The sequence below is a fragment of the Diadema setosum genome, chromosome 5 (genome assembly GCF_964275005.1).
Source record: "Diadema setosum chromosome 5, eeDiaSeto1, whole genome shotgun sequence".
NCBI classification, from domain to species: Eukaryota; Metazoa; Echinodermata; class Echinoidea; order Diadematoida; family Diadematidae; genus Diadema; species Diadema setosum.
Window position 1 is genome coordinate 39,146,175 of NC_092689.1, and position 15,714 is coordinate 39,161,888.

The window sequence follows — 15,714 nt, forward strand, 5'->3', positions numbered from 1 at the left end:
AGTTTGACTGCCAGATATGTACACGATGTGTGTAGAAACCTTCAGAAGTTTGTATGCTTTTTCATGCGGTTAACTATACACAGCCCTATCACTGTATACAGCATCTGGTCGGGCTAGCATGCAGTCAAATTCTGGCATGGGAGGTTGAATCCTGGTGCAGGTTTTTTAGATCTAGATTATTTTACTCATGGGAGTCTGAGTCTTCTTCTTCTTGCTGCTGCTTCTTCTTCTTCTTCTTCTGGTTAAAGGGATTGTATACATGTAGTTTTGGTTGAGACTTAATTTCATGTTTCTAACATTTTTTGGAGATATAATGAGAAACCTCTTATAAAATATGAAAGAGAATGTAATTCCATGAGGAATTCAATGTTTATTTGATGAAAATTGGTTTTGAAATGGCTGAGCTATTCAAAAAAGATGCGATTCTAATAAAGTGTGGGACCCATACTTTATTACGATCGCTTTGTTTTACTTTGTTTTCGGATGTTTCAGTCATACCAAACCCGATTTTCATCAAATAAACTTTGAATTCCTCTTAAAATGGTACATTGTATGCTCTGTACTATATCATAAGTATTTTCTAGGTATCTCGCAAAAAGTTTAAAGCTCAATTCTCATCTCCACCAATACTGTAAAATCCCTTTAAGTCTGTCTCCTTCAATTAGCTGAAGATTCTTGCACACTGTGTGTATGTGTATTCATCGTAAACATCCATTCATTTGCATTAATGTAAGCCGCCCATAATTCGACAACGCCCTACAAAATGCCACCGCCTGCTGCATGTAGAAACCTACTTAAATTTACTGTCTATGCTTTTGCTTCACATGATCGAACCTAACTACACGCAGCCGCTGTCGCTTCGCTGCACATCTACCCTATTCGTATACGTTGTCATTTTCAGTAGTGGGTGTACGTTTCCTTCATGAATATCTTTATTAATTGTAGAAAACTAAAATATAAGGCCAAGTAAAAAAAGAAAGTAGTTTCTCGTCCGGGTTTTTTGAGCAAGGCGATGAGGGAGGTAATTACTATTTGATATCTTACTATTTTTTCGAGGATTGTTAAAATGAAAGTAATATGTGTTTCTTGTCCGGTAATTCTGAGAAAGGTAACGAGAGAGGGCTTTACTATTTTCTATATCCAATTTATGAAATGAAATATCACTCTGGTAGCTGTGTTATGAGAGACCAGGTCCCAAGTGTATGTCTTGCCTGCACTCTGTGCATTTTCAAACAAATAGATATAATATGTACCATACTTGAAATGAAACTTCATGCATGCAGAAATACATTTGCTTTTTCTTTGCTACAGATGTCAAGGGAAAATGACCATCTTAATACTGGTATTTAGTGTTGTAATGGCATTTCTGATACCAGTGTACTTGCAATTCTGATGTATTGTGCCATTAATTGAAATAGGTATAAAACATTCTATCAACAAATGTGCGACTGAAATAAATTCCATGATATTCAAAACACTGCTTTATTTATCATTGGTGTTTGTGACTTTTTGTGTCCACACAGCTGGTATGTATGTGATCTGCATCTCTTCACAGCACAATTGTCGCACATTCAACTGGAAACTGGCTCAGCGTACATTTGCAGATGGATGTCAAAATGATACTGATATAGCATTATAGCATTAAACATTTAAAGATGTTTCTTCATGTTCTAAAAAGACATTTGATAATCACATCATTTGGATGATGAATGATTGTATCACACTACAGGTGATGTACGACTCACGGCCGTGTCCATGAATTTACATCGTAAAGAAAAGTATCCCACAGAAATACGAGACAAACCAGAATCCGTGGAAAAGTTATTTATTTTGTAGATACATCCATTTAATAATTCTACATTTGCTGGAAAAGCGCATTCATTTTCTCTTCAAAATAGAACAATACATCGCCGTCAGATGCAACGTTACAGAGCAGAGTGTTTGGGCCTCTACACATTCGAATGTGTTCATGCGTGCGTGCAGACAGCTGACAGACCAGGGGAATGGGGACCCTGACAGCTACAGACACGCATACGCGGCGGCCGGCACAGCCACTGCACTGGCACCGTACCTTCCGACACTGCACACACATGCACATAGTCACAATGACATGAAAATGTATACATACAAACTCGATACAATCCTCACAAGCATTTGTACAGTACAATTCATCCGCTTACAATATGAGAAACGGGGGAAAATACGAACAATGCGCGAAATATGCGTGGAATATCAGCGATTGTTCGCAAAAAATGTTGCCGCTATCGCGTTCACGACGCACCGAGTGCGCTGGACATCACACTCACAGCCCACACAGGCCCGCGCGCCCACCCAACTTCGACTGCTTTTAGCTTTGTGGGTCATTCCTTCTTGCCGAGCTCACAGTGTGAAATGCATGCGTTATTACATACGCACTACATAGTTACAGCTGTACTCCAGGTAAGTAGAGGACGCAAGGCGTAATTAGAAATGAGACAACACGATTGGTAGGTGAATTGTCGATTTTGTTTTTTCGGCGGCCGAAAAAATAGTAAATATCAAAAAAGTCGATGCGGCAACTGAAAATCGATGCGGGCGGGGAGCGGGCTGGGACGAGAATCATGAATTTCTTGGTATTTTCAGCGCCATTTTGAAAATAGTAAATAGTAAAAAAATCGATGCGGCGGCCAAAATCGATGCGCGCGAGGACGAGAAACTGGTTTCTTTTTTTACTTGGCCTAAGGAATCCCCATAGTCTATGATATTCATTCAATAATCGGTATGCAATTTTTTTTTTTTTTGAATTACGTCAAAATCCCACCGAAATCCGTGATTAAAATCAGGTCTGTAAGCGTCCGTATTGCTTCACTCCTCATCTTTTACGTGTTATTTGAATGGCAATCACTCTCGTATATCTACAACATAGCGAGCACAGAACTCTACACAGAGTGTAGAGTTCTGTGGTAGTGAGTCGGAAAAGTTCATGACCTTGTCAGAGCGGAAGTGACCCATGCAAAGGTCAAATCATGAGAGCAGCACGCGCGGAAATACATACAGACGACAAGCTTTACGTAATGCACAGGCGTAAAATGCTAAAATGGTACATGCCACCATGGTACATGTACTTCCAGTTGAGCATTCATGGTAGTTTGTTGATTTTGTGAATCATCGCACAATCTACTCCGAAAAATTCAACAATAAGGTCTGGATACCAACAAAACACCAAATTCAACTCAACCATCAGCAAAATACGATGTAGGTGAGTGGTAAAAATCATCTTATTGGTAAAATCAAACAAAATAAAAGACATTTTAATGTGATTTTGCCGTCAAAAGCGATGGTCATATACAACGTAAAACACTACTCGTACGGTGTAGATGTCAGACTGCTGTGCTTTGCACAGCGGTCTGGTCAGGCTAGGTCGAACCTAACGGAGACCGGCGCGGTCTCTGGGGCTAGGTCGAACCTTGCTTGGCACACATGGCCCTGGGAGACGTAAAATCTTGGTGTGGGTGCCGATACATAAATTTACATAGACTGAGCGGAGTCTGTTTAACTACGCTAACGTTTAACAGAAACTAACCTGTTAGATTTTTAATGGGTCAATGAGGCAGGAGCGCCTACTAATTTTACTAGTTCCACCCGCAATATCTCACTCTCACTCAGTCCACTCTCACCTAACATTAAGAAGTCTGTAATCTTTTTTTTTTTTTTTTTTTTTTTTACTCTACAATGAATCTCTACCATCAAATATCATTGTAAAGTTGGCTGTTGGCAGCTACCTCCCCCCCCCCCCCCCCGCCCCACACACACACCCGAGTACCGTACGTGACTACGACTTTTGTTACGCGTCCCATACCACTACAGACGAGTCACTGTGCTCTGCTAAAAAAAAAAAAAGCTGTGCTCTGCTAAATAATATAAGTTGTAGACTACCTGCACTGTGTAGCTCCTAACCCCTGCTGGATTGTCGGTCAAAGTTTGTTGTTTAGATTCTGCTCCTGAGCTTGACCACTCTAGCAAGGGATCTAGATCTTTTTAAACTTCCTAGGCTATGTAGAAATAGAATATATTTAGACTCTAACGTTAGATATGAATTTACTGCTCTCATTCACTCACCGGCCACTTCTTCGGTGCCTTCAGCAATAACATCGCGAGTGAATGATGCTGCAGTGCTGGCGACATTGGAGATCTGCCCGGTCAAATTCTCCGTCAAACTTTTCAGATTACCACCGAACCACGCCATTATTTCCTCTTGGGCTCGATACACTGATAATCTTGAAATGTCAAAACGCCGTCATGATACTAACCGTAAACATACGGTCATTTCATTACTGTAACATCAGACAGAAAAATAATACACGTAGGTCGTACAGTTTGGTCCTCGTTCACGATATCGCACGGCTAGCTGCAGCTCGCTAAAGTAGCTGCAGTTGCATTCACAGCACACACACACTCGCTTGACGGCGAACTAAATTTTACGTCCTTCTCTCAGAGCCGATCATGTGTGTAAAATTTATAGGGTTATAGGTAAACTTCAATTAATTTTTTTTTATTTATGGTCCATCATTCTACCTTAAAAAATACTAAATCATTTTAATTTATATTATAATACAATATTTTATTCTAAATTATTGTTATGGAATAGAATTTTTATCAATGTTTGTGAAATCATTCTTACCAGAAAATTGGCAAGCGTAAAAATGGTTTCTAACTTTAGGATATGTCCTTCCGGTTTTGCCAACACGACAAATCTGACAGCACGGCGACACTCATGCACAGTACAGTCCGCATTCAACACATCATTACAACACACACCTACACACACACACACCATGGCACTGTACCTCTAGTTTGCAGGCACAAACCCTTGTTGGTCGTAAAGGAGTCTGCGCCAAGACTACTACATGCACCACTTTGGCACTGTCCCATAGGCCCTGTGTTGAAGCTTCTCCCAACCTTGTTGGGAGAGGCTGCAGTGTAGTGGTGCGTGTATTAGTCTTGGCGCATGCAGACTCCTATACGACCAACAAGGGTTTGTGCCTGCAAACTACTGTACCTCCATGCCAAAGAGATTTAGGGGAAATTCTCTATGCTCCATGCACACACATACCCAAGTAAAATCACGCACACTATCCCCACGATCACGAACACATGTATACACAAACTTGAAAAAGGGAAAAAAGAAAACAAAACAAAACAAAAAGTAAACCCGGGTCCGTCTTGTAAAACTTATGGTCAAATTCGATTTCAAACATCACAAAACTTGCGATTGATTCTAACTTGGGATCTATGCATACATGACGTACAAGGATCAAACTCAATCTGTATTTATAATTGTATTAATTTTAAAACACCGACGCAGTATTTGTTTTACAAAATCTTGAGTGACCTTAAAATTACTTTCATGGTAAGAATCACTTCCCCATTATGATGTCGTATACCCGAGTCATAATTTTGATGTCAAGAATAAAATGGTTGAATGATAGTTTGCATTACAACCTACAATTTGCGATAGAAATTTTAATTCAATCGCAACTTTTGACAGATTTACGACCCAAGTTCAGTTCAAAACTTTTGCGAGTGAAATCAATCGCAAATTTTTATCAAATGATACTGAAATCAATCGCAAAGAGCAATTGATTGGTGGACTTACAATTGATTAGAGTCACTCGCAGCTCTTGGATCTGCGGAGTCGTAAATAGTTGTGAGCTCATGTTCATCTTTCACCGTATAGGCCTATAGGCCTACTTGTGGACCCATCATTGACACACATCATACATCGATCATTATAAACTATAGTATTCATTTACCTGATTAATAGGTATGCACAACTTGCACAATGATAATGATGAGTTCTATATACCCAAACCCAACAGCGATTTAATCGGCATTCTGGTGAACTCTTGTTGTGGCATTTTATACACTGTACTTTTATGTTACTTTGCAATGTACAGAATGTATCATTTTCTTCTGCATTTATTTCAATGTGCATCATTATGTTCATCAATATTATTAAGGGTCCTATGGAACACCATTGGTGAATGGGCTACCCTGACAAAGATTAGAAAGATTAGATTAGATTAGATTAGATTAGATTAGATTAGAAACTTTTACAATATACACTATCGCATACAATCATGCACGTGGCAGATTTGAATCTCCTGAAATTGCGTGGAGGAAAGTCAATACAAAATCGGCAACAGAGAAAGTTATAAAGAGAAACAGAAAAAGAACCAGAAAACAACAGTAACCCAGACCCATGAGCGTTTTCATAACATATTTATGAAAGTGGATGGAAATTTATACGGAATGATGGAATCTCTTTGATGTAGGGCCTATGGATTTGCACGTAACTGAAAAATAACAGCTCCAAAGTGAAAGTCTATACCTGGAATATATCATGGAACCATTACACATCTTGCATTAAAATAAATGTCTTGATTATATCGGTCTACCATTTACACTAATGGCACCAAAGTCAGTGACTGCATGCAAACAACACCCCCACCACCACCACCGCCGCCGCCGCCACCAAAAAAAAAAAAGAAATCATATAGAACTAGGATAAACAGGTAATATCTCCAGTTTTGTGGGGTTTTTTTATTTTTGTGTTTTGTCTTTGTTTCTCTCAGTTGTTGTTGTTGTTGTTGTTGTTGTTGTTGCAAAAGCTGAATGCAGTACTCATGTCGTAAAGACGATTCTAACTCTCTTCAATATGGCTCTGATTATTCACTTGTATATACAGTGTTTATAGTGACGTACAAAATATTCATTAGATAATATTGTTAGATGGAAGACTGTCGGAAGTTGTAATTTCATTTCATTTGTCACTCGTATGGGTCTACACATTTTGTTTTTCTATACCCGCAGATATTTGCCTCTTTCATGACTTTCACCATATTGCAAGATATTCTTCAATATTATTGCGAGTCATGCATGTACTCCACCTCACGATTCTATACTGCAATCGCAAAAAAAATGCCACAAACTCTTGACAAAAATTCCATAGTATTTATGGTCGCCATGAATGGCGATGGCATATTACAGAATGGGGCAAAAGAAGAGCTAATGAACCTTTAAAGGGGAAATTCAGTCCAAAATAAGTTAATCTGATAAGAAAGATAAAATATTACGAGTTCAATGGTAAAATTTTCAACGAAATCGGGTGAAAAGTAAAAAAGTTATGACGTTTTGAAGTTTCGCTGATTTTTTTTTTTTTTTTTTTTTAGGAAACAGTTCTTGAACGGTCAATATGAATATGCAAATGGAAAAGTGAGCATGTCATCCTCTCACAACTTGCCATATTCATAAAATCTTGAAATTTCCAGTTTTTCATTCAAGCGCAATTATCATGCACGAGGCTTAAATCCTGGTACATCTAACTGATCACTATTCTGATGTTTAATATTCATGAATAACATCATGTTTCAGACTTGACAGTAACGTTAAATGTCATCATTTTGTTTTTACACGATGCTTAGCTCACTCATTTTGCATATTAATATCCACTGTACAAGAACTGTTTTACAGAAATTAGCAAAACTTCAAAATGTCATAACTTCCTTATTTTTCATCCGATTTTAGTCAAATTTTTATCGTTGAACTTGTAAGATTTTACTCTTTTTATCAGATTAACTTTTGGACTGGATTTTTCCTTTAAGGCGCACGACTTTTTTTTTAAGACTTAGTAATACACAACAGAGAAAGCCTGCTATGTTTAACATCAAACGATCACGACAATGTCATCTCATACATGCTTTATCTCCACGCCTAAAAGACTCTTGTCCAGCTTTGGACCGTTCGTCATGATGATCATGCATGCTCGTCCCAACTGATAGAGATCTGATATCATAATCCCTGCATGTTGATACATATAGTGCCATGGGCGGTACCGCCAGTGCGGGGCTTTTTGCATGGTCGTTTACTGCATGGAGCATTAAGTCATCTTTGACCCTTTAATATATTCATTATTGTCAGTCCGTTTATACGGAAGGAGACTATAAATGCCGATGAGCCAATTGAAGGAAACCATGATTGCACATGAAATACTAATTGTTTCGCTTTGTTTAGCACTGCTTAGCAGATAACGAGCCTCATTTTTTTTTCTTTAAATAGAACATTTCGAGAAGTCATTGATCACTTTAGTTTTAGACCCACTGGACAGCAATACGATGTTACCAAAAAAAAAAAAAAAAAAAAAAAAAAAAGGTGATTAATAATGTAACGTATACATCTTCCTGTCGCAACAGGGTTGCACTTTTAATAAAATACATACACATCCACATGACAAAAATGTTCATTAAAGCCTATATCTCTGCATGGGTTTGTTAATGTTTATATTCAATACGAAACAATGGAATGGATGATTCCCCATGCTCAAATTGACAGGCAAGTAATGTCACCAGGTCTACGCAGGTTTATTCTTTCTGTCATATAAACTCGATATATTGTTGGTAATAGTTTGTTATTCTAAAGGTTTGTTAATCTAAAAATGAAAAAAAAAAAAAGCTTCCTTATTTCGAAGGTTTGTTAATGCAAAAATAAGATAAAGTTTGTTATTCCGAAGGTTCATTTATCAAAAAACGAAATATGGTTCGTAACTCTAAAGATTCGTCAGCCACACACATTCTTTCGTTTCCAGATTAAAGAATCTTATTTCATTAAATTTCAGTTTAACTTTCGGAATATAGACCCTTTTAGGGGTAAATTTTGCTTTTAGATAAACGAACCCGATATTTCATTTTCAGATGTATGAACCTCCGGAATAATAAACCTTCAAAAAAAAAAAAAAAATCTGATTGTCAAATGCTATTTTCTTTTCGGATTAACGAACATCATCAGGTACATAGGGAAAAATCATGTTTTTGGAATAACGAACCCTCGGAATAACAGACATACAACAGGCAAGGTAATGCATCATGTCGCTTTGACAAGGAGTGAAATGCAATGTACCTCACCATCTGAAAAAAAAGAAAAAAAGAAAAGTAATTCGTCGAAATGTTCACATGAGCTATTCATGCATAATATAGGCGACAGGGAACATCGAGTAGGATATTGATACACTGTAGTATATTACAGCCTTTTGAAATGTCGCCCTCTTTTGAACCCAACACTATATTTATTTTTACTGTTCTTTCAGACATGCACTCTGCTATCATGCATAATGGATGCTATCAAGGGATTACAGAGTAATCATGATACGTTAAAATATTGGCTTGTTGATTAGTTGTTGTTGTTGTCGTTGTTTTTAAGTCTGAAGCACTCTTGATTAAGTTTGTACAAACATGTTTCTCAAGGTACACTTGACTGATTACAGTTAGAGGTATTTTCCAATGGATGTTTGCTTCCTTCTGGATGTGTTGCAGTCTGAATGGCTTGACTGCTAAAATATATTATTGAGGAGATGGAGCTTAGTCTTGCCTTTTATTAGATTTCCCACGATATGGGCATCTAAGGACATACTTTTGAATGGAAATGCATTGTGAGCTACATATTAAAAGGTATTTTGATAGACAGGATGTGGGCTTTGTGACATAAATATAGTTGTTGTGTGGACTGTTGTTTGCAGTATACAGTATGTATAAAGTGGTCCGGGAATATAATTTACTTTCATCTCTGATGATGAAGATTACAGGAATATATGTATGTGTATATATATATATATATATATATATATATATATATATATATATATATATATATATATATATATATATATATGTATATATACATATGTATATGTATATGTATATGTATATGTATATGTATATGTATATGTATATGTGATATGTCAAAGAGATTTTTCTCCTCCCCACCACTAGAGGGCGGACTCTACAATGGAGTCAGTGATTTCGTGGGGGCCGCCATTGTTCCACGATTTAACAATGGCGGACTTTGCGCACTATGTATACATTTCTACAGCGCGTATTACGCGAACTTCTGAACTTTTACGCGAGTACGCACTTGATTTTGGCTGCTCCTCGGTTGCTCATTTGCTAGCGTGTTAGCACGAGGGGTGAGCCTACCGTTGTACCGCCTCGTTGTCATCCAATGCTCCCCTTGCGCTCACAAAACAATTGTACAGGGCGTATGAAGACTCCGCACTCTAGCAGTCACTGGGGAAAATCTCTTTGGTATATGTATATGTACATGTATATGTATATGTATATGTATATATGTATATGTATATGTATATGTATACTATGTATATGTATATGTATATGTATATATATATATATATGTATATATATATATATATGTATATTCTGTATCTATATCTATATCTATATCTATATATAGCAATAATAATGTCACAATAGAGGAATGCATTAAATGCCAATTGCCTTGATTTTAATTCAAAATCTGAATTTTCAGGGGCCTCCCGAATGAATTTTCCATCCCTGACGAAGGGGGAGGCCTCCGAAAATTCGGATTTTGAATCAAAATCAAGGCAATTGGCATTTAATGCATTCCTCTATTGTGACATTATTATTGCTATTTCTAGTACTGCCAATACGCGGAGCAATTACAATGTTTATATATATATATATATATATATATATATTTGTTTATATATATATACATACACACACGCAAACAAACAAATACATATCGTACATCATGTATTGATTGCGTATTCCTAGAACTACCTAAAATTTGTGAAGGCTGAAATGTGTATATTAATGTCTCCTGCAGTTTCATTTTTTTTTCTCACTCCATCATGCTATATACAATGCATATTTGGAAATATCAGGTACAATTACACAGTTTGAGTTTCATGTTGAAAACTATTTTAATATGACAAAGCCAGAGTTGCCTTTCTCTCCTTACAATATGAAATAAAACTGAATAGTAACAAAAGATAAATAATGAAGGAAAAAAAAAATGAAGTTCCAATTAACAAATGACAGAATACAGTCTTTCTACAAATTAATCCTTCTATGGGAGAACATAAATAATTTCAATATCAGTAGTAAGTTTACACCACGGCCATATATGTTTATATATCTACCTAGGTAAATGAGTACATTGTTATTCATAAATACATTCATATAAGACCGTGGTTTGTGACACAGTAATTCAAAAGAAGACTGAACGAAGACATGTACTCAGTACAGGAGTGAAGATTACGTCCTGTCCTGCTCATTCATGTTTGTACAAACAACGTGCGCAATTGAAAGTGATAGGAAGTGAAAGGAAGTCGAAACATGACAATCTGTTACAATTCATCACGGAGCAGAAACAAAATAGTGCTGACTTTTTGTCTGTCCAATCTTGAAGTGTCCTCCGTCTTTTCATCTGATCCATGTATGAAGCATATCATATGTCCTACTTTCAGACAGCTTGCACTGCATCAGAACATTGCATACAGCAAGCTGGCACCGCAGCTACTGATTAAATGTGCAAGTGAACGCTAGATTTTTTGCATTTGTTTTTTGCTCACTGGCTAAAGCAAAATTGAAGAAGCAAAAGTTGAACCGGCCATTTATAGAAACAGTTTTACCCCAACATCACATCTTCAACTAGCAGAGTACTTCCACAAGCTTCTTCCGGGAGGGGCATTCCAAAGTACTTGTCCAACCAGCTGGCAACGTACCTTGTGCTCAGCTGCAATTGGAGTATTCACATTTTTTTTTTTTTAAACTTCATGTGGTGTAAGTGCTACGGAACATCTTACTTCTCAGTGACGCTCATTGCATTAAAAAAAGAAAAAGAAAAAAAGAAGAAAAATCCTAGAGGAATGTCAAATTACAATTCAGGGCTTTTTTAAACTAAGTTTCAAGGGACGAAGTTTGTGGATGAGCTCCATAAGTTGAAGCGGATTGTTGGTTCACTTGAAAACACATCCTACCGGAAATTGCATTCATGCAACCACCCAATTTATGGAAGACAGCAAAACTTCTTTAGCATGTGCACGCTTCAATACAAATTGTAGGTAAAGTGTTATCATATGACTGTTGCCATCACAACAGGAGGTGTACAATCATTTTTGGGGAAAAAGATTGGACTTAAAGAGAGAAAGATAGAGTGATGAGGGGGCCCCCAACAAAAAACAAAAACAAAACACCCTACATATATATATATATCTATATGAACAAACTTTATCATAAAATGATTCGTCTGTTTTGAATTATGGATGTTACAGTTTCAATTATAGTGTGAGATAAAGAAAGGAACCATCACATAATTTGATGATTAAAAGCAATACTACACTTTTTTTTTTTTTAAGTGGAAGGAATAAAACACAGGTGCATAGATTTACGAAGTTGTACAATCATCAAAGAATATGTACTTACATAAAAAATGGTATTCATGCTCCTACTATTCACAGCATAAAGCACCAACATTTGTCTACAAAATATCTACCAAACTTTGTACATCCACTGTCAGAATTGAGTATATATAATATTTATATATTTCTACCCTCTGCAAAGAATCAACTACGTGAAGCCCTATGCTTCAGAACCCCTGTCTTCACTTCTTATTCATTTTATTCTTCTCTCTTTTTGTTGCTTGCTATGCCAGGTTGGATCATTCAAACCCTGAATCAGCACTCTAGATGCATGGCGGTTATGTCTTCCTTTATAACTTGCGAGTAGAAAACACTTCCACATCAATAATTTAAGGCAGAGCGTAAGAGCGTGTGTGTGTGAGGTCATTTCAGACAAGATGAGTTGATTCAGGACTGCATATGAGAAGGGGAATTACGGTCATAACCAATATAATTTTATCCACAACAGCTCCTTCCCATGGTTCCTAGCCCCGTGTTCTTCTTCTTCTTTGAGTGGCCTCTCTCCTCATTTTGACCATGCTTGTTGAATTAAATATATTTACATATTTTTTTCTCATTTTGTTTGTGGATAGACACGGCACTCCAAACCTGATAAATGTGCATAAGCAAGAGAAATTAAAATGCTCTACAACTGCTGAATACAAGAGTAGTACAGTATGACAAGGGAGACCACTTGGATCAAATAGACAATTCATAATCGAGAAATCAAAGAAAACACATTCACGTAACCAAGGAATTACAAAACACTAACTTAATGAGAAGGGATGGAGTGACAGAAGGGGAAAACACTGATGAAAGAAACAAGGGAAAGAAAGAGAAAGAGTGAGAGGTGGTAGAAATATTCCGGAAACACAAAAGGATCACTACGGAAGATGTTTCAGAAAGAGAACGTAAGTTTCTTGGAACAGTCCAATAAGATAAGAGAAGTGCCAACAAAACATAAGGACAGATAAACGTACAAGTAAGCTACAGAATACAAGCTTGCCTGGTAAGCCTCATTCTTGTTGCATTTTTTGAGTTTTAATTTTCAATCTTTACGGGCCAGATGTGTCCTGTGACTTCCCGCTCCATAAATGCTTGGACGATCACACATTTGCAGAAATGCCTTGTTTTCTTCTCTCTCTGTTTGCAGAATGCCAAAGCATTACCAACCATCACCCCCCCCCCCCCACAAAAACAAAAAGAAACCCCAAATGTCCTGAAGTTGTGATAGAGATGTATTTCTTGAATGGTCCAAAGACCCTCATTGTCAGAATAGTTCTCAAAAACTTTCTCTGCTGATTTCCATGATCGACAGAAATTTTTCATCAGGCTTGCCAATGAAAACCTGCCCTTCTCCTCCTTCTTTTGATAGGAACCGCAATGATGACCACTCTTCCTCCTTCCAATTTTTGTTTTCTCCAACTCCATCTCCCCCTCTCTCTTTCCTTCCCTCCCTCTCTTGCAGTTTGGTGGAATCCACTTTGAGTTGGATAGGATGTTGCATGAAATCAGCGCAACATAAAAAAAATAAAATAAAAACATATTTGGTAGGTATGCAGCATTGAAAGATAAATGAAAGTTTTGTTTCAAGAGATGGCTCATCGCTTTGATTTGAGAGTCCCTGACGACAACATGTGCAAATTTACACACCCCAAGCATGATTCATGATGAAAAGGTGCATGATTTGTGTTCATTATTTTTAGCATGATGGCAAAGACGACAGTGAGCAAGTGGTTTAAAGGTAGAGTTGACAGAGACAATTGGCTTCGTCTACTTTCCTGGTAAGGCTGCTATGAAGTTAAACAAATCTGTATCCTCACTAATTATCCATTTTGTCACACGACAGTTTAAAACGGGAATCCTTCTCCAAATATTTCGAGCAAAGAAGAAACATTTGGGTTTATCAACTGATGATTTATAATCACTGTCACTACAAACTCTGTGACTTGTTGTTACAAGTGATATTTCTCTAGGCAGAAGTGTGTGACTGAGACATGGTAAGGTACTGTCTCAAAACATCAGGTAGGAACAACCATTTGCTAGTGGCACCAAGCTATCTCTAACTGAAGAAGACATGAATGCAGACATTACCAAAACATAAACATGAACATGAAAACTAGCAGGTGTAGCACAATAGTAGGGATGACAACAAATCTTTATGAAAATCAGAAGTAGAAGTGAAACAAGTCAGTGAGAGAGAAAGAAGACCAAAAAAAAAAAAAAAAAAAAAGACAAGAGAAGCCATCTATGCCTGCTAAAAACACTGACATACATTACTTTGTTGTCAACAGGATGATCTGTCAAATGTATCCAGGATGTTGGGTGAAAAAGCTAACAGAGGAAATGTCACTAAAGATGTTCATGTAAAACCAGAAAGAAGATGGTCTGTGTAAGCATATCTTTCTCCCATTTTTTTTTCACCCTTTCCTTCCTTGTTTTTGCTGCAAACCACCCAAGATTGTCTCTCCTGCATATGTTGTCTGATATGCCGCAATGTGCACAGCTTCTCTCAGCAATACAGTGAGACTCCTGGCATGCGCCATGAGCACAATGGATATGATGTAGCACAGCACAGTGTTTGAATATACCTTACTTTAAAAGAATATAATAATGATTAAAAAAAAATCAAAAGTATCCATGCAAACAGGGAAATTGTGAAAACTTTGGTAGAGGGTGATTTTCCAGTGTGTGAAAGATGAATGATGTTCTTCTGACATGGCAAAAGACAAGAATTATTTGACATTGACATCTTTTTCTCCTTTTCAACACAACTGCATGTGAGTTTTTGTTACACCAAGAGCTAGCACAGTCCCCATTCGCTCTTGTCAAGCAGTTTTCCGGACTTTAACCTGAGAATATCCTGCTGCTGTACATGACATTGGCAGTGTGCATGCACTCTAAGCTAGCAAACTGATTGAAGACAGAACTACACATGAGACTTCATCCCATCAAACCGATAACACAGCCCCGCTGGCATGCTTGGCTGCATTCTGAAAGCAATTGTCTAGCAGCAAACGCACTGCAGGTGTAACCTAACTTGTACCCTATTCAAAATTGGAACTCTAATGCATGAGTGCTTCATTAGTATCGTTTTACTACCTGTGTGAGCTCACTAACCACGCAAGCAAACAACACTTCTTTGGGTTTTTCTCCATTATAGCAATTAAACTTACACTCTCAAATATTTCACATCAATTCCAACAAATGCAATTCAGGTAGACTCATATTCCCATAAACGTAAGAACGAAAGAAAATAAAGAGGAAAAGTTTCTAAATGAACAGCTGAAACTACAATCTACAAAAGACTTTGTTGGCCACTTTTCCAGTCACTTGATAGAAAAACTGACCAAGAGTGAGATACTCGCTACAGCAATACAATAAATATATCGTACTGGAAACAGTTATTAATAATACACAGGCTTATTAATTATTGCACACAACAACTACGATTCCATACA

At 37.2% G+C, this 15,714-nt stretch overlaps 1 protein-coding gene across 1 annotated transcript in view; it reads right to left on the bottom strand.

Moving 5' to 3' along the window:
• Positions 1–4,225, bottom strand: part of LOC140228266 (uncharacterized) — a 35,224-nt gene extending 30,999 nt beyond the window's left edge. The window contains exon 1 of the mRNA XM_072308492.1: positions 4,099–4,225. Coding sequence (XP_072164593.1) covers positions 4,099–4,225 — 127 coding nt within the window. The remainder of the gene's footprint in view (positions 1–4,098) is intronic.
• Positions 4,226–15,714: the final 11,489 nt, after the last annotated feature.